Source organism: Botryllus schlosseri, chromosome 4 (genome assembly GCF_051294905.1).
Source record: "Botryllus schlosseri isolate E-star chromosome 4, Bs_hap1, whole genome shotgun sequence".
In the NCBI taxonomy this organism is placed as follows: Eukaryota; Metazoa; Chordata; class Ascidiacea; order Stolidobranchia; family Styelidae; genus Botryllus; species Botryllus schlosseri.
This window is the reverse complement of record NC_137239.1, coordinates 3,428,532-3,448,863: the sequence shown is the minus strand read 5'-3', so window position 1 is coordinate 3,448,863 and position 20,332 is coordinate 3,428,532. Positions and strand designations below refer to the sequence as shown.

The window sequence follows — 20,332 nt, the reverse complement described above, 5'->3', positions numbered from 1 at the left end:
CCCACGTAGACTACTTTAGCCTAGCATTGGACGAATCCACCTACTTGACACACATTGCAGAGCTAATTATCCAGGTGCATTTTATTACACTGGACATATTTCCGGAGGAAATGCTGACTAGGCAAAGTTGGGAAGGGGACCAGTGAAAAACATCAACTTGACGAAGCTGACTTTTGTAATTATTGATGCAGCGCTCCGGCCTTGTAAGAAAATGAGAAGGGCTGATTGGTTTGCTCAGAAATTAGCCAGAGCTCTTGACTTCTTTTCATATCACTGAGAGCTCAAAGTGATAATGGCCTCTGTAACGAAGAAGTAGCCGTAATTTTATATTTGCTCGCTCACGCATTGAAACAGAGAGTTCGGTTTTCTGGTGGAAGGGCTTGGAGGTGCATACACCAATTGGCAACGAAAGCAATGCATGTTCCATGAAGTGGCTTACTTGCACCGCTAGAAGAAAGATATTCTCACACACACAAGAAAAACAGCAACTGCAAACTTACGAACGCTGTCCATTAATGCAACAGAATGCATAGAAATGTACGGAATACCCGTATAAGACTAGTAAATAGGCTAGACTACCCTAAATTTATTAGTAGCCCATAATATACATGGTGATAATGTGCTGCGGCCCGCAGAGTCTTTTGCTGTTGAAATGCGGCCCGTTATACGAGGGAAGTTGAGAACCCCTGCCCTACATTATCCCGCTCCAGTGGCTACACTACAGCAGCAGCACCTACAACCGTCCTTCGCCAGACGTCATCGAGACGGCTTAGACCAGTGATTCCCAAGTGCGGCCCCCAGATAGCCTTCTTGCGGCCCCAAAAATATATTCAGAAATCGATTTATGACAAAAAATAAAATTTATATTTATAAAATACTCTTGCTTGGCTTGGCCTCTGTAGTTTTTAATTATAGAATTGCAGGAAAGTTGTGAGTATAGACTGCTAACGTTACGTCACTGCTGTTTCAATGCAATGTGCCCTAACTTTCCAGTTGAACGAGCAGTATAGCTATAGATATAAATAGCTATTGATAACTTTCAAAACCGGAGGAAAATCCTGAAAAAATGGTAAATTTTTCCCACTTCGTGGTCGCTTGACTAAAAAAGAAAAAGAGGGTCAACTCCTGGAAAATACAATTTTTCTTTCACAAAAGATAAACTTTCCGGTCCAGCTCCCGAAATAGCCGCCGTAGAGTTCCTACAGTGCTGACTTAATGTATATCAGTCGAATTTGGCCCTATATGTAACCAAAATCCTCAAAAAAGAAGAAAAAATCTCAAAAAATAAGACATTTGGGCGTCCTCCGAGGACACTTTAACAGAAATCAAAAAAGAGGACAAATCATCTTAAAAGAGGACGTATGGTAACCCTATTATAACTAGATGTGCAACACGTGATTCACGGTTGAATACACCGAGACAGACTTGGACAACTAGATAATTCTAGTTCTCTAATTTCACTAAATTACAGCGAAATGCCAGTAATATAATTCTAATCTAATTTGGAAAAGCTGAAAATTTTCTAGTTGTCCAAGTCTGCGCCGAGATGCATACTGCTTAGCCGGCTAAAAGCAGCATAATTGGTAGTCCTATAGTCAGGTGCCGTAACTGCCGCACCCCAAACCCCCCAATTGAGGGGGCCGAGCTCGAAGGGGGCCCAAATTTATTTCGTGAATTAGCATAAATTATAGAGTATTTTTTGAAAATTTATGCAACTTTTTCAAAAGTTTTTCGCGCCGTGCGCGATTTCAATTCGCCATATATCTTGATTATTGTGTAATCTTCTCCAAGAAAAAATACGCATGATTTATAGAAATGGGCATATCAGCGTTGGCCATGATCGCACCACAACGCACCAAGACATATAAAGTTTTAGGCCATGTAACATGTGACTCCAAGAATTGTGTCAGAACGATCGGCAGCGAGAAAGCCTTGGCCGTAAAGGACTGCTTTAATGCTGACCGAAAACTTCGAAATACCAAAAACTTCGTTATATATACAAAATACATATTGGTGTAATTGTCCATATAGGCGCCTAAATGACGGCGCCGAATGTTCTTGTCTTGGCAATCTGAACCTCGCAAGACAATTACCATCCCGCAGGAAAGACAATTATATGCCAGTGTAGAAATACCAATCTGCAATCGTGTGATCTTTCAGTTTAGTAGGTTTGGGCAATTCTACATTTTTTGATATAGCAGACAGGAGGTCACGAAACAACATCATGTAAAGAAGTCATGCCTAGGGGTCCGCCCGCCCGAAGATGTTTAATTTTACGGGGTCTGCAGTTTCAAAGACACCTCTCACTCAGCTCTACCGGTAAATCTGATTACGTGGGCAAAGAGGACAACCTATGCAATTCCCGATCTTATTCACCGATTTTATCATATTCGCGAGTCGCGCTGTGTCACTAAACAGTACAACTTTAATTTCGTGTCAAAAGCGAACAACGTGATGCGGGGTCAGTATATCACCCTATGGGAGTCCGGGGTCCTGACGAAGTGCTGTTACGTTCCTGCCAACGGGTATACCCCGGAAATGTTTAATTACTATTGAGGGGGCCTATACCTTTTCAAACACACCTCACTAAGCTCTACCGGTAAATCAGATTACGTGAACAGAGACAGGATGAAAATTGATAGCAATAATACATGCAATTCCCGATGATATTGACCGATTCAGTAATGAAACTAAAGAAATTTCTCGCGCTTCGCGCGTTTAGGCGAGTAAAGCTGATTCACTCAACGGACACCCAATGCAGCAGATAAGTAGCGGTAAACAGTGTACAGTTTTGAAATCTCGCCAGGGCAATAAAACTACTCCGAAATAGCCATGATGACTGTTTGGGTCCGTTTCATAGCCGTAGTATTCGTGCGGCCCCGACCGTACTCTGAAATTCTAAATTTGGCCCTCACACCGAAAAAGTTTGGGAACCACTGGTTTAGACTAATGTTTTGCCGGTGGTGGCATTTTGTGACTTTTGAAGTGCGATATCCCAGAAAACACTCAATTTTAGAAGGTAGACAACTTTTATTGAAATCAGCAGTAAAACATTAGAGAATTAGCCAAAGTTTTTTAGGTCAATATAGTCGACCTTTAAGTATAAAACATATTACGTTCATCGCGGCAGCGACCTGTTGTGCTGTATCGTACTATAATGCAGTTATACGCACAATTTCCGAACATGCGCAGGTGTATTGTGACTGCAGGTTAACAAAACATTGGTAGCATATAAAATAAATATCGATTGATATGAACGCAACTGATTAATAATAGGCAGTTTCTCGTGACTGTTTGCTTTACTAGCAGTAGGCTGGTATTTCCTCGCTTAAAATAGCGTGATATGTTTCTAGTTCCAGTACGACCAAGGTCTCATCCAGAATACCAACCCACATGATGGAGGTTTACATAGGCTGATCCTCGTCAAGGGATAAACTTGAGCGGTGTGTGATAAAAGTCTAGAATTGAGGGAGCTATGTTAATAGCCGGCATATCAAGAATCATCGCATTACCATTACCATTTGACACCTGGTCGTCGAAACAACATGGATACTAAAAAGTAAATACACAGCAAGTCATGGATATGGAAACATAATTTCTAACCTGAGAGTACCGATCGCGTTGGGTGAGCCACGTGGTATGGAGTGAGCGGTATATTACACAATGTTCGTTAAGTAATGTTACCATACGATACGTCCTCCGTTAAGAGGATTCGTCCTCCTTTTTCGGGATTTTGAAAATGTCATCCGATGACGCCTAAATGTCCTCCTTCTTGTCAATTCGTTCTCCTTTAGAGCTTTTTCAGATAAGAGAATGCACAGATTCAAGTGAAAATGGGCCAAAATGACACTAAATAGCTACGACGGAAGTTTGAGCGGCAAATTCGTGGTTCGTTAGAAAGTGACGACCTTTTTTTTACAAAATGTTACTGAAAAATAGCGAAATCTGCTGTTTTCATTTGGTAAAAGTGTCCTACTTTCCGGATTCCTAAATATGATAACCCCATCGATAATAGCGTTTCTATTCTTTAAATCTATGCAAAATACACGCATTACAACTAGCGTTTCACTATTTTAAATGTCAATCAAATAACACTTCAATGGACGACCCATTCGGAATTTCAAAGATGATTTATATTACCGTTTGGTGGCCTTATCAGATAATGAAAGTTTCTGGGGCGTGGCAGTACATTGTATCAGTTCCTTTGTAGATTCAGTCAGAAGGATTTATGAACTGGAACGACAGTCAGTCATATAATATACCTGCAACCAGCACTCCTACTGCATAAAAAATAAAACTTACGGCTTGGTTCGAAAGCTTTACTAATATGGCGAACGCTGACGCTAACCTGAAATCGTTCTGCAAACCCCAAATATTTGTTGAGTCACAACAATCTAACTGCACTTCAAACACATTACTGCAGAATGCTGCACAAAATGATCTGTGCATCGAAGCAGTGTTTTAACAGCAGAACCATCAAAACATAAAAAAGACTGAATCGAATAGTTACTGCAAATCAGTGTGATAGAGTTACTCTTGCTGCTCCCGTTAAGAGACCAGTTCAGAAATACGAGGTTTCACATTGGAAAGGAACTCGCAACTACGTGATATCGATTTATAAATTGTTAAGGGCTAACGAATATTGAATACCAAACCTGTAATTCAGAAAGACAGTAATTCTATTTACAAAAACAACCTCCCCAGCGTACGCCACTGCACTCGATGTACAACCACAACTGTCAGGTTACTGATCGCGCCTAATTCCACTCAGTCAATGAGGACAAGACGAGCGTGTCACCACAAGTAATATGAATCGGATTTTATCTTGTACTCTGCCGAAACTGGAGACTATACTAGCGAATTCCCTGGGACGGTCTCGGTGAATCCCGGTATAACTTTGAACCAGAGTAAATAGCTACTGACACACTGCACATCTAATAATCATCAGCTCATGCAGGCCTATCATCAGCACAAATATCACCAGCTTCTAGGGTGCACTACGGTTACTGCCTCATCCTAACCTTCTTCTCTGACACTCATGCATATATGTGGACGGAGATTGGATTACGTCTGACATACATGCAGATTTTTCAGTGATTGATTTGTTACAAGAATAAAATTGCATGCAATTGAATTTATGGATGAAATTATCCATACTTGAGTGGGCTGAGCTAGACATGTAAACCGTTTGTAAAGATTTTTTTTTTAAACTGACCACCAAGTTTAATTTATAGAGGGGAATTCCACAACTATTCTATTTTGGACATGTGATTGTCTAATATATCGTGAATTATCAGAATCCCTCGTATATAAAATGAGTGCACGAATAATAATACTAATTATATATGGTAATAAATGTTATTAAATAAATTACTATTTGAATGTAAATTATTTTAGAAATTTAGATTATAGATTATCATCGGTATACACATTTATTATTAATATGATAAGTGTTATTTTTTCGCAAAGTGAAATGGAAAAGAACGATAGGACGTAGTTCATATTGTCATCGATGTTTCTTGCGGCAGATACACCTACACATTATATAAACACACATGATATGGACATATGCATACAATGAGTGAATGATTTGCATGTGCCGCTGGACGAGGAAGGTGCAGTTGTAGCCTTGTATGGGTGTCTAAGTCTTGCACCACTCCTCCATGCTATACCAGTTATGCATGAGCGTCAAGCGTCGAAGTCATGAATGCAAGTTATACTAATCAGGTCTGTGGTTTGACCCGGACGGGATCGAACCCACGACCGATCAGGAAGCCGTGAGCTGCACCATTTCGATATTTCGTCGGTATCGGCTTAGTGAAACATTGACACATCGATGTCAAACGTCAATTGTTCCTACTTCATTAACACTCAAAACACATGTTGCTTACATAATCATGCACGTACCACGAGGAAGAAAGGATTAAATTAATTCGGACGATGTTGGAGGTTAGTGCATTAATTCCACATTAACACAGCTTTTCTAGTCGTTTTGGCGAAATGTGCCATTTATATATAATCACATTCACTGTAAAAGGATTTTATCGCAATGACTTTTCATCTCAGGAACAATATCTCTCAACGGGATATATATGGTTTTACTGTGCCGCGACACTGAATCAATAGTATGAAAATTCACTGAGTAGCCTACATTGAAATATGTAACGGACTATTTATGCAAAATATTATTGTCAAATTGTTCACTATCGACTAGGAAAGAATTATTATATATATTGAATTTTTTACAGAAATATTAAGGTGATCACTTTTCCATGTGAAGTAACGGGGCAGTCGAAACATCTTTCTGTTTAATTGCGCAGCCAGCGAATTCGCAACTAGTGACTCTTCAGAAAGTATTCTGATTAACGGACCGAAGTGAGACTAAGACTAAGTAGCAGAAGTCAGCTTAGAGTCAGTTAAACTTAAATCGAATAAGAATGTTTTGTTTTGAATTACTAAATACTAACGATTTGAGCGTGCACAATATCTTGTTTGTATATCACTGTTTTATATCAGTTAAATCTGGGTTTAATAACGGCCGTTAAACGCGGTGGCAGTCTCGAATCACGATACATCCCTAGATGTTGCAATATCAGTACATCACGTATATATTAAGAGACATTCCATCCCTTACACCCAACCTCAATCGTTTGTTACTTATATTCTCAACATATTCATCCTTTCAATCTGAATTACTTCAATTATTGGAATTCACGTACCTTATAGATACAGGATTACTGCACATAATTGAAATACACTCACTAAAACTCACTAACACGGAACTGTCACTAATATGCGTTTATTAGACATACCTCGCTCCTTTATACGCCTGAATTATGTTATTAATCTACCCACTCGATCACAACTTCGTTATAAAAGCAGGAAACTGATATGCGTAGTGATGATGTAATTCCAGGTAAAATAATTACTTATTATGTCAATCAGATTGCATACTGCTACCGACTGAGCTAATTTCATGCCAAAAACACATTATTAGTGGATTTATAAGTGTTATATTATTAGTGATTGGATAGGGTTATCTACAAATACGTCGGTTATATAAATCAAATACCACTTTTTATTTTTGGTTTATTTTATCAATATTTGAAGACCTTCTTGGAGGTACCGAACTTCAATATACAATTGAATAGTATATTCATATTGAAATGAACCCGAATATTTTCGGCTGACACTCGTCATAGGGGTAGTCGTCAGCAACTAGTAGAGAATTGGAAAGAACAATGTATATCAGGGCTGGCCAACCGTTTCAGCCAAAGGACCACATTCGATTGACGAACTACATCGCGAGCCACTATCAGCGCGAAGCGCGAAAATTTTTTAAAGTTCATAGGTCAATAATATTGTCACTTGACTATATTGCGGGCCTGCTGTATATCGCTGGGCTAAGTTTGCGAGGACTGGGCTATTCGGCGCTTGGACATATCGATATCGAAAGCTGCGACCAACATGCGTCAATCATTTCGTGCCTAGGTTTCATAGTCGACGGTCTTACTGCGAGCGCAAACGCAAGGTCTCATATGTTGAACGACACTTTGTCTCATGATCGCTAGTATAGTTCGACTCAATCTGATACATTGGGTGTTCTTCAATTTTCACAAAAGGGCAACAATATTAAGAACAAGAAATCGAGTGACGACATATTGCGCTAAGCTTGTAGAAAATTTTTACCTTTGATAAATCTATCGCAAATTATTCTGCTTTATTGTAGTCTACGAAGATATACCAATATATGAATGGTTGATGAATCAACAGTATACTTTCACAATCATCAGTATACTCGCCATTATTATGCATCAGAGTGATATCCTTCCATACGTCACTACTTTTCTGCGTCTTTGTGGCTAATCCACTAGACGTCGACGGTGCTTCAGCCATTATATTAAAAACCAGCCAGTCGGAATAACTACCACAAAAATCGACGATCACATGATAAAGTAAATTAAGTTCATCATCGCCATCGCTATGAAACCATAGTGTCCTATATGGCGTGGACACAAGCAAATCTCACGGCTCAGCGAAATTGGTGTACGTGACACTTTACATTTGGCTAAAGGCATCTTTACTGCCATTTTTGACCGACTTGCCGAGCGCTAAATTCAATAAAACGTGTGTAAATGGAAAGCTGCTGCTGTACTGATTACGTAAATATAAATATTACTCTGCTCATGCTCCTAAAAACCCCCAAAACCAGCCTCGAATTTTGCATTGTGATTGAGTTTTGAATTGTGACGCAACAATGTTGTCTAGCTCTTTCTTCTTAGCCTCACTCTCGTTTTGCCAGACCGAATTGTTGGGTCACTATGTTAAAACTGGATGACAATGCAAATTCCGAAGTACAACAGCAGCTTTACAATGACATAAGTTTAGCGCTCGTTAAGCCGGTCGAAAATGGCCGTAAAGTTGCCTTTTACCAAATGGAAAATGTGACGTACACAGCAATTTCACTGGGCCGTGAGATATACTTTTGTCCACACCATATAGGACACAATGATGGAACGGTTGATGTAGCTGCTATTAAAAGACATGATGCATCACTGACGCACTGATCAACGCTCCTTGGAGTTCACTTTCAATTTTCAAGCTGTTACACGATATCTGGGATTTGGAGGATGAAACAGACCAGCCTAAGAAACTTAATTGCGGTGCTGATTTTTCTTATCATATCAAAGTAATTTCTCAATCAAACTATGCTTGGCCAAAACATTACATGACGAAAAATTAAGTAAGAGTTATGGAGAGGAGTAGTTGATTCCAGCTGCCAGCAGAGCAATGCAGACGGTTTTAGTGATTTACTGTGGCCGTTTAGAAATTGTGAATATTTTGTTTTCACAGGGTACGATCAGCTTACCGTATAGTGATATATGTATTGTTCAAATCTTTGAACAGGGCTTGGATGCTGGTATGCCTCTGCGAGCGAATCTTACTAGCTAAAATTCGTCGTAATGTCAATAAATCATTATAACAGATTGCATGAGTTATTATTGTTTCAATCCACAAACTTGCTTGTATGTATATTGTATACTTCTCACAGATATAAGAGTAATATTGATGTAACACTTATTATCGATATTTCTCGCTGCAAGCACGATGAAAGTTGCGAAAAGTTTTCACAAAAGTGGTATCGGATATTATCTTGATTCAACTGATACCAACGTTGGGATTACATTTTCACTAAATGGACCTAATACTACAGTGAATGTCATCAGGATGATGGGATATATTCCGTTATGGTCATGAACTTGCTGGAAGAATCAGCGTAGCTAAAGGTTGTACTATAGGGAAACCCGCTGTATGTTGCTGATTGTAAATGTTTCGCACAATTACTGGGGTGGCATGGAAATCAGTCACGAAACAAATACGTAAGGAGGAATGTGACTATAGAAGACTGCAATGACAGCAACGTGGAAAATCCTGGAGATCTTATGTCATAATATGGGGACATTCAGCTGTGGATTCAAAGACTGCAGGTTAAAAAACTGCTTCTCAAAGCAGGGAGCGAATGACGCTCTGCTAATGATATTGGGCACCTTCAATTTTGTGAACTACAGACACTGCTCTACGAAACTGCCTTGCTAGATCACTAGGTCAAGATAACTCATGGCCAATCATACCAGTTTACCCTGTTATATACCATTAGAGGGGCAAGCATGGTACACTTGGCAATGTACTTTACTAATTAAATGCGATAATATAGTTAGCCGTATTATCTACTCTCCAGTCCCCAATTGCAGTCAAGGTGACTGATTTTGAATCACCTGGATCCGTGGCAAACATTTTTTGCATGATACCCGTCATATTACAAGGTTTGAACTGTGTCTGTGTTTTGGTTTGTAATCAATAGTCACTTCTCGTCAGAGCTATCCAAAGATATCCGAGGCAATAGTTACAACTATCCGAAAATCTCCAAAAAAATATATTTAGTAATATCAGACTCCGCCCCGAGTGTCACTAAATGGGCAAAACTACGGTCCGAATACTATCCGAGTCCTTCCGATGCTCATCATAGGGCAATTGTTTTTTTGACATGTCAAAAAAAGTCAAAATTAGGTCAAAATTGTAGCGTTAGGTCAAAATTTGTCAAAATTGTTTACAAAGTCAAACATTTTTTGACCTCTGCATTTCGTTTGTATCGTAGATTTTGCTGCTGTCGGTGAACTTATCATTTGATGTTTTACAGCTTGTAGCCTACTTTATAGGCCTACCGTTGTAAACGGACCAACAAATAGTGACATGGTTTTATGGTCAACGTACCGCAATATCCTAACTGAAGCAAGACTGCTTGGACATTGCATGGTTCTTATATCAAAAAGCGCAAGCTGAAAAATTGTGATATAGACAACATTGTCAGAATGAAGCAACACGGTTTGTCACCAGCAGTGTGCACACAACTCGAGTGTTGTCAGCCATCAAATGCTGCTGTTGAACGTTCTTTCTCCGTTCTTGGCAAGCTACGTAGTAAGGACAGACACTTTCTACCCGAGAATGTAGGAAAGGATCTTTCGTTGTTGTACTACAACAAATTTTAATTATTTCCACCAGAATACGTAATGTAACTGCTGGAATTCTTCATAGGGCCAGAATTCGTTAAAATACTAGTTTTTCATGTAAAAATCTGTCAGTTTCTGAGCCAAAAACGTTTTTTCAGGCCAATCTACTTTGTAAGGACAGACAGTTCCAACCAGAAATGAAGATAAGTAGTACAATTTTAACATTACATGCGAAAACACCTAATTTGCATACGAGAGGTCAAAATTTGGTCAAATTTCAGTTTTTTTAGGTCAAAAAAGGTCAAAATTTAGATTTTTTAGGTAAAAATCTTCCGTTTTTTAGGTCAAAAAAAATTGCCCTACTCATCACTGATCCACAGTACAGATGCGAGCTGAAGAGAAATGATGCTTCTCATATTGAAATACCAATTTGGAATCTTGTTCTTCTAACGAAAGAAAATTGTTTCTGGTACGTTTAGGCGATTACAATATCTTTCCACTATAGCCTACCGACAATCCTGATGGAAGGTTGAGAAATAACTGCATGCAACAAAGTTTCTAATAACAATTAGTCCACCCGAAGATGAATCATCATGTGTAACTTGCCGTAAATTTCGTGAGACACTACCTCCATTAACTCTACCAATGAATCTGATCATACGGTTGATAAAGGATAAATATTTGATGGTATTATACGAATCTTATAATAGTAACGACGAAATTCATCTGTGAATCAGAAAAAATTATAGCGCTTTGCGCGACCATAACGTATCTCAGTAATTATGCAAAACATGGCCACTCGCGATTTCAGTGCGTATATAGTAAGCCAATATGACAAAGGTGCACGTAGCCTAGTAGTCTAAACTTGTGTCTCGGCCGGCCAACTTGTTTTCTGCTTGACATTGAACATGCAATATTTATATAGTCCACAATCATATCCTGGAGTCAACGCTATCCACAGACCGGTGTGGAACCGTCTTAGTTTCATTTGCGATCACGAACCTCTGAAGTATAGATTCGCATGATGAACATGGCCGTCAACAGAACGTAGCTACTATCCACCATCGTCAATACAAAATTAATCATAGCAACGGCAAGTAGCTTCGCTCCAAAAAGAGTCACTTATAGTGAAAGCAGTCTGATATTATGTTGAGTTGAAATGAGAGCGAATCCTGCTTCAAAATGTATAAGTGCTAGTTATGAGACCAGCTCTGCTGACTCTATTTCCTCGGAGAAAATAGGTGAAAAAGTTCGATGATGCTGTCGTGAAACCATGAGAATTGAAAATTACTTCTGAATTATATCTTATATTTGCGACGTCAACACTGTGATAATTCCAATGATATTTATACATATTAAACAAAACAGCAAGAAAATTGGTTATGAATGAAATTCAGCAACAATAGTATATTATTATCGTTTGATATGAACCTCAGACACAGATTGATTAAATTTGTGACATGAGTATATTCGAGAAATAAGTGTGAAACGTATCAGCATATTTGTTTCACGCGTTACTAAGATTTTGATAGATTGGATCTTCGCAAGCATTTTCTCTATCCGATTGGACTGGTTCATTCTCGTAGACACTTTGTTGCAGCACGAATTGCTTTGCAAGGTGATAGCAGCACTGGTAGTCGCTCTGAAATATTGAACGGAAGAAGTCATTTTGTACAAATATACACTGTAAAAAATAAACAGGGATTTAATCATGGAAATGACATGACTCGTTCTGTCTCATGTTAATTCCATGAAAACACCAACATGGTTTTAAAATAAATCTCATGTTCACATGATAAAAACTTCCGTGTTAAGACATGATAAGGCTTCCATGTCTATGGTTATCAAGTAAGAGTATCACGAGAGGGAGAGAGAGAGGAGAGAGAAGAGAGAGAAGAAGGAGGAGAGCGAAGAGAGTGGGAGGGTAGAGAAAGCTGAGGGAGCGTAGGGAAAGGAGAGAGAGAGAGAGAGATTGGGGAAGGAGAGAGAGGAGGAGAAAGAGAGATATCACATTCATTCTCGTTTGCACCATTGAGATGCGATATAAATATGCTATCCCTGAATTCTGAACTTTGAGCGCGATGCCCGCGGATACCAGTTTTTTAGTCTTTGGTCTGACATGGCCGGGAATTGATCATACGGCGTACCGATCATGTAAGTTCCTGATTTTAAAAGGTTGTTAGTACTAGTTCTAGTGTCTAATTTTAAAAGGTTCTAAGTATAATTAGAATTTATAGCTATATTTGTGCATTTTTAAAATTGAGCAATTTTAGTTTCAATTCTAGTTTATTTTAATTTTAGAAGGTGATTAGTCCTATAGTTTTAGTTTTAGTTGCGGATTTCAAAAAGCGAGTAGTTCGGTTTTCGGAATTCCCAGAAAAGACAGAAACAACCTTGGCCGGATCGCAATCACCAAGGTTGAGCTCCGCCGCCAAAATACGAGTATTCAAATCCTGGATTTACCGCCCATCCATGGTGTAATCCATCCATTTATTGATAATTGGAAAATCGTAGCATCAAATAGTATAGTGGTGTATTGGTAAAGGAATGAAATACTGTGCATACTTGATATTGTCAAGTTATAAGTAGATTTTGGATATACCGAGACAATTCGTAGACAAGGTCAATTAATGTAATGAGGTGCAAATTGATTTTTGTAATCTTAACTGGCTGTGAGGAATACAACTTTAAACCACCTTGAAAACTATTGATCTGTGTTTTACCAACTCGTGTGCCTTGAATAGTGCATGGATGGTAATGACATTTATATTCATCATAAGATCCGAAGAATGTCTTCTTGACGAGGAAGTTCGAAATTCTTCAAAAAAATGGACAATCCATTTCGATGGGGAGTCTGCCGATGGAATAATTAGCTGCCATCATGCATTGGCGACATATTGGGTTTTCAATGTTAAGTTTGCGCCAGCGTCATCAAGTTCATTGAACTTCGTCGCAGATTTTCTTGCAAACATTCCACATGTCAAATACAGCCAAATACATATAACCACGAATTATGTGTACATTGGTCGAGGTGAAAGATCAACTTGAATCATTATTAGGACATTGGTAGAAACATGGATGTCAACAAGTCGATACATGAAGGTCAATAAGTTGGTATTGACATTTTCCATGTCAACATGACCCAGGTGGCACCGGGTCTAGACTATGGGTACACCCAGAATTATTTTTTTACAGTGTACACAAACAATTATATGGACTAGACTAGATCATTGTTGCGGCAATGGCTAATGATTACAGTAACATGTAATGATGTATTTAAAAGTATGTACGTAGTATGATTTCCTTAGAATATATATTGGCACATGAGCATAAACGTAATAGTTAATCATCATTAGCTGAATCATTATCAACTGGGTCTGTTGTTTAGTTGTTTCAGGAGGAGTTGGATACTGAAAAGTGTAGGCCTACATTAATTTAGTTCCTTTTGGTAACCTGGTGTCGCAAAATTAGCATAAGATAAACCACTGTTATACCTAAATTACATATAACTTGATATTAGTTATGCGCATGCTAACATTGGTATTACAAGGCCAATGCAGTAACTTCAGAGTCCAGTGGCATATGCACATCGTATACGCACGGCATGCACAGATCGTTTGTTTGTTTGAGTTATTCATGGTGTTTGTCGACTACAATGGTCATTTACACCAGGCCAATTTCGTCATTTTAGTCCGTAACTACCGACTTGTTGCAAGGCCCACTTCTAGGCTTTATGAGACACCTCTTACACGGATGATATGGCGACGTGCGGCCTAGATAAACCCACAACACTTAGGTAGCAATTCTTCAGTTGACCACGGTTGGACTTGAACCCAAAACCCATTGGTGTTGCAGCCGTGGAATATACCACTGCGCTATCTCATCATGCATGCACTGATCGTAGGTATGTGTAATATGTCTCATGGCGTTTCTGGGCTACCGCAGTCTGTGTATACGCCACAAAAAGACAAGGAATAAAATGTAAACATCCTATTCCCGGCTGATGATGAGCCCGAAAAGAGGGGTTTATCCGGGTTTCTGTAAACATAAACCGAATCCGGGATTTAAAGCTCAACTAAAAATGCAAAATACTGCTATTGCATTTATAAGGCCTGAAATGGTGACAGACGAAGACGATATTTTAGGTATCATTCCGTTATTTCAATGTAAATTCAATGAAAATATATGATAATGGACAAATACTTACGATTGTTTTAACCATTCCTGGGCGAATATCTCTCAGATCTTTCACGGTACGTACGACATCGATTCGATCTTCTAGCTCTAGCCTTGCAAAGATGTTGGCCACCGCTATGAAAACTCCTGTTCTTTTCAATCCATCACTAGAGTTTTTGAACGCAGCAAAATGAAATATATTGTTGACGTCAGAGCTCGTGGAAAATTATAATTGTAATGGAGAGAGTTCAATATAATTTATGAAGTCAATATTATGATTTTCGTCAATGGATAATGAGGGTTAGGCAAATTTAACATAAAACCGGACTACAAAAATTCTGCCACATTTTTGATCAGTAATCTTATAATATACCCACGTGCAATGAACCAGTACTGTCGCGTCATTTGCCTGATCACCATTATCGATGGTGTCTTTGATAAGGTCAATAAGCAAGTCTGCGTGTTCGGGGTCTTGTTCACTCCTCCAATGTAGAAATTGATGCTGTATGATTGTCTGAAAAATTTACGCGTTTGGATCTTAACACACACCCCGTCAACGACGGCAGCTAAACACGATCACACCTAGCAGTTGGAATAGCATTGAATAATATCTATATACAGCCTTAACACTATTTCGCCTTCAATCTACGTTGACAACGATTATATTACCTTTGGATGCTGGAATCACTGTCTATTCAGCATCAAATCAACCTCTATTGGTCATTTGCACTATATTTTAGTGTTAAATACGAGTGAGATGCCATAACTCCAGCATGCGAATTTATAGCAGGGGTCGGGAACCTTTTTTGTCGGAAGAGCGATATTGGCCCTATTTTTTCCATTTTCACTCCTAAAGAGCCATACATGCCAATCAACTGTTACGTCACAATTGATTATTCGTGACTTCATGATAGCACTAATTCGAACTCACTACATGGGATTCGTCGTGTGCGCCACATTTTCTCCGTAAAAAACTGGTATTTATTGTTCGAAAATATAGCTCACAACGAATGGTAAAGCACTGACGGGCCAAGCCCTCACCATTGATCACGCAATTCATCGTAAATAGCTTAAAAATTTACTATAACTGATGTTAATCGAATGTAACTGTCCGAAAATCTAAATATTGATAGACTTCTTAATTCTTAAAGTATTCGGCGGTTACATAACGTGGCGCTACACGCACACATATTACTACAGACCTATTTACCAATCAAGGACGTGGATAGGTATGGCGTTGTTTGTAATTCAAGTTTGTAATTGTGAATGTGAATGCGTACACGACAGTTCATAGACAATGTGTATATGAAAACTGCGTTGTGATATGATCGTCGCCATGGCTGCTATGCTCTTTGATTAATCAACGTATCGCACAAGTTGGATACACAGAATTTTGCTAGTGATCATAAGTGCCGGCCATTTGAGGATTTTGAACAGAGGGGGTCCGAACCCGTAAACCTGAAGACGGCATTGACTTTACCTCTCAAGGACATGTTTTTCTGCCACGAGTATAATTATGCTGGCCGTGATGAAAATTTGGTAACCAGTCGCTGCAATATTGTTCAATTCACTACAAAAATAAATATGTGGCAAAGAGCAATATCTTTTACCGAAAAGAGCCATATATGGCTCGCGAGCCATAGGTTACCGACCACTGATCTATAGTATCAAGCCATGTGGTCGGTTTTCGTCGTTTTTATCGTTCCAAGATGTTATGTGGAGCGAGGTATCGCAGTGGTATGACCCACTGCTGCAACACTCTCGAGCATTGCTATCCCTAATTGTTGGAGGTTAATTTAGGCTCATCCTCGCCATCTCATCCGCGCAGATGGTGCCCTACGTAAGCGTAGAAGTGAGGCGTGCTACAAGTCCGCAACTACAGAATTAAAATAAAGAATATCGGCCTGATTTAAATGACCATTGTAGTCGACAAACAGCATGACTACCACAAACAACAACACCAAAATGTGCTGATGCCTGGACTCTATGCAATCCCTTGCGGGCCGTTGGCGGCATCCTCAAGTAACTGTGCCCACTTTTCATCATCCAGATGCACACTTACTCTGGGTTGTTGATCTAGCCTCTCAAGATAGAATATTCTCTCGATCGATCCTCTTCTTTCATTGGAACTTTGGAGTGTAATTGTGATGCTGTTGTAGGTCACAGGTACGTGGGGTTCTGGAGGCCAGTATTCACATGATTGACCTTGGTCGTCCTGTCACATGAAGAAATTGGTTACTAGAATGCTACTGCGCATCAAACTATAGAAATACGTTATTTAAAATTTCTTGAAACCGTATTTAAATCAGGTCTGCGGGTTATTAGCATCACGGGAACGATCTTAAAAGTATTCCGGTTATGAACCTTGAACTCTTGAGCTCAGTATTGAGCGAGGTATGAAATAGTGGTCACTAGGTTCAACCCTCCACGCAGAGTTGAAACGATATTCAATTATACTGTTATGAGCTTCGATATTTACAATATGTATGGGCAGATTGTGTTGATATCAGCATGATGTTGACTGTGTTGTTCATTTTCGTGTCCAATAATAAAAACCATTCGTCAATCGATTTGTCTGCTACTACAAAACGAACATTTATAACATCAATATACTGAATGTTTCGATCATAAATAAGCTACATGGTTGCTTGTGAGAATTGCCACTCAATGTTAGTGTGTGTGTGTGTGTGTGTATGTGTGTGTGTCTGTTTTCGATCACACGTCAGGTTGGTACGACTTTTTGATGGGTCATTCCAAGTCAAGCTATCATCCCTCGTAACGCTGATTGAAGCATTAAATGAATATACAGCTACTGTTTTATGAATAAAGAAGCTTTGACATCTTTACGATGTGAAATCTCACAGTCATCGCCGTGAACAGTAAGTCCGATTACATCTCTTTCACACATTTAATTGTACCGATTTCAGTTTTCTGAATTTAGACGAGAATTTATTTATTATCTTTCGAAAATAACCATTTTAGTCTATATGAGCTCCAAGTTCAGGATAAGTAGCGAATACAAATTTGATATCTTAGAGTTGGTACCACATACGGCTAATCAACTAACTTCGCCTGTATATTGTTAGGAGATAGTGAATGGCCGTGGTCACAAAATTAAAATCATTGAGTGTTATTTTATTTCATCATGGATTCCCGATATTCAAATAGTTTGGCGATCTTCATGCCGCGAACTTATAAAAAACAAAAATGTACGCGCAAATAGTGTGAACGAATAAAGGAAACCCTACTTCCATCATCGGATTGTTCAACATAATGATTTCGTCAACTCCATTGTCCCAGAGTGCTCGCAAGAAATATTCCACTGTAGAGTTTGTCGGTCCTTCAGATGCAATAAAATGCAATCCGTCCGCATATGCCTGTAGGAAAATAGTAATAATAGCACCCATTAATGTGTATATCATTGAGTACTTGATGCTTAATAAGCAGCAACGTGCACGGAATAGGTATCAGTGCGACTGAGTGAATTTAAGCTATATTTATATTGTTATCTCTTATAAGAATACAATATAGGTAGCTGGGAAAGAGATCGTAATCTACATAGGTAAATTTGGAAATTACTATGGAATACACACGCAAACATACACACACATATACACACACGCTCGAAAACAGCAGCAATAGAATAGCAAATAGGCACGGAGGAACTATTTTAGTCAGTGGTTCTCAACATTCTTTGAAGACGCCCCCCTTTATGATAGTGAAAAATTTCGCGCCCCCCTCATCGTCATATCACAAAATCAAACCGGGATGCTAGCAATCCCGGTGGCATGGGAGGTTATGACTGTTGATGAGAGAATTGAAAAATATGAAAATCGGTCTATATATAGAGGAACACGCGTCAATTGGAGGTAAATCGCGCAAAGCGCGAAAAAGAATTTCCGTTGACCTCTGCTTCGTGCCCTCTTCAGATGCTTTTACGCCCCCCCCCTTCCCAGTAGGCTAGCATCAAAACTAAACAAATCCTTGCCTCTACAAATGTAGCATCAAAATAGACGGATTCGGTTTCACCAGGTTGTCTGACTATGATTACATCTCCATCATTCTCTGAAATAGAATAAACCAAATTTAGGTTGGGGATCACCATTTTTCGGTGTCGCGATTGAGTCCAATTCTGTCTCATTTATGTGTTTCCTGATTTTAAAGGTTATTCCTGAATACAATGGGTGTATGTTCGTGGTCATGGTCATCTACGGATGCAACTGCTGACTTGATTTCGATTTGCCGTGAAGCGGCATATCTTCGCGAACTACGTTGGTTTCGTTCGACGACAAACCCGAATTTCTTTCATTCTTCTCAAGGAATGTTATTCATCTCACACAAAATGAATTCTTTAATTAAAAGAAGTAATATCACAAAGACAGTCGAAACTTTATGCATGGTCAGACTGGCCATTTATTAGTTAAACATTCCAGCTTATACTGAGATCTGCGTGAAGAAGCTTAGGATTTGGAATTTTAGCCGTTTTGTGCTCGACACGCTACCTCCCCTGTGGTGCAACTAATTCATCGTCTAAATGAGGTTTCTTTCGTATCACAAACAGACAGCGTTCAGTTGTTAGTAGTTTGATTTTGCTAATGGAGCCGCACCACCATGCTGCATAGGCAGTTCACCACGTAGATTTGCTAAGTAAAAGTATGCTACACATCCATCTGATATCCAATGCTTGTGATGGATGGTAGGCATAAATAAACCGACAGTGTGGTTTCGAATGTATGGGCACGGCGTGCTTTAATAAACAAATTGGTTAAATAAAAAATGAGTATTCAATAGGTTTCTCCAATTCACCAAATCATAAATTTACGGTATTTTTCGTACCCTCGTCAAATTCTAGATCCTCTGAATTCATCGTGTCAAATTCTTCGAGAAGTCCGAATTCGTTCATAGTCGTTCTGTAACAAATTGTGTGAATCAATATCGCGATCGCTAATTAACTCACATGAGCTCCGTGTTCGGTCAATTAAATTGGTGCAGGATACTGCGATCAACTCTTTGAGATCGGATTAATATAATTTTTCAGAAAAATCAACTGATCTAATATAGTTTTATATGTTTCTATATAGGGGGACGGAAGAAATTAATATCTTAAGCACAGACTGTCCGGAAATTTCATCACATTAATATCTTAAGCACAGACTGTCCGGAAATTTCATCACACTTATATTCCATGTGATCACCATTGGAACACATTATTGCATCACAAAACATGACCGTTATTTATGGGAGGGACACAGGCGTGATTATCAATATCATATTAAACTGTGAAATCTAATGTTTCAGGACCGTAATTTATGTACATGAACCCTAACTCAAACGACACAAATTTAGAGAGCACTCTAAGAATCACTAGCACGTACTTCTGCTTGCAAATGGTTGCCACCATCATATAGATCAGAGGTCTCAAACTCAAATGTGCTCGCGGGCCAATTCCCTACTATTTATGGCGATGCGGGCCGCAGCACCAAAATCATGTGAATTCAATGTATTTTCAGGTGGGCCTTATATGACGGGGCCTTGCAGACTGACATTACACACGCATCTTGAGACTGTGAATGTGAGTTCACGCGCACGCCTGGCACGAAAAAAAATCACATAAAATATTTGAATAAAATTCTTACTGTACTGGTCAT

The 20,332-nt window shown here is 39.0% G+C and overlaps 1 protein-coding gene across 1 annotated transcript in view; it reads right to left on the bottom strand.

Annotated features, from left to right (window-relative positions):
• Window positions 1-11,795: 11,795 nt before the first annotated feature.
• The window catches only part of LOC145437878 (uncharacterized), an 85,100-nt gene continuing 76,563 nt past the window's right edge, over window positions 11,796-20,332 (bottom strand). Inside the window, exons 30-36 of the mRNA XM_080315217.1 lie at window positions 19,521-19,594; window positions 18,673-18,749; window positions 17,933-18,061; window positions 16,747-16,899; window positions 15,062-15,198; window positions 14,716-14,851; window positions 11,796-12,150 (exon numbers count right to left, since the gene is read on the bottom strand). Coding sequence (XP_080171343.1) covers window positions 12,016-12,150; window positions 14,716-14,851; window positions 15,062-15,198; window positions 16,747-16,899; window positions 17,933-18,061; window positions 18,673-18,749; window positions 19,521-19,594 — 841 coding nt within the window. The 3' untranslated portion in view covers window positions 11,796-12,015. The remainder of the gene's footprint in view (window positions 12,151-14,715; window positions 14,852-15,061; window positions 15,199-16,746; window positions 16,900-17,932; window positions 18,062-18,672; window positions 18,750-19,520; window positions 19,595-20,332) is intronic.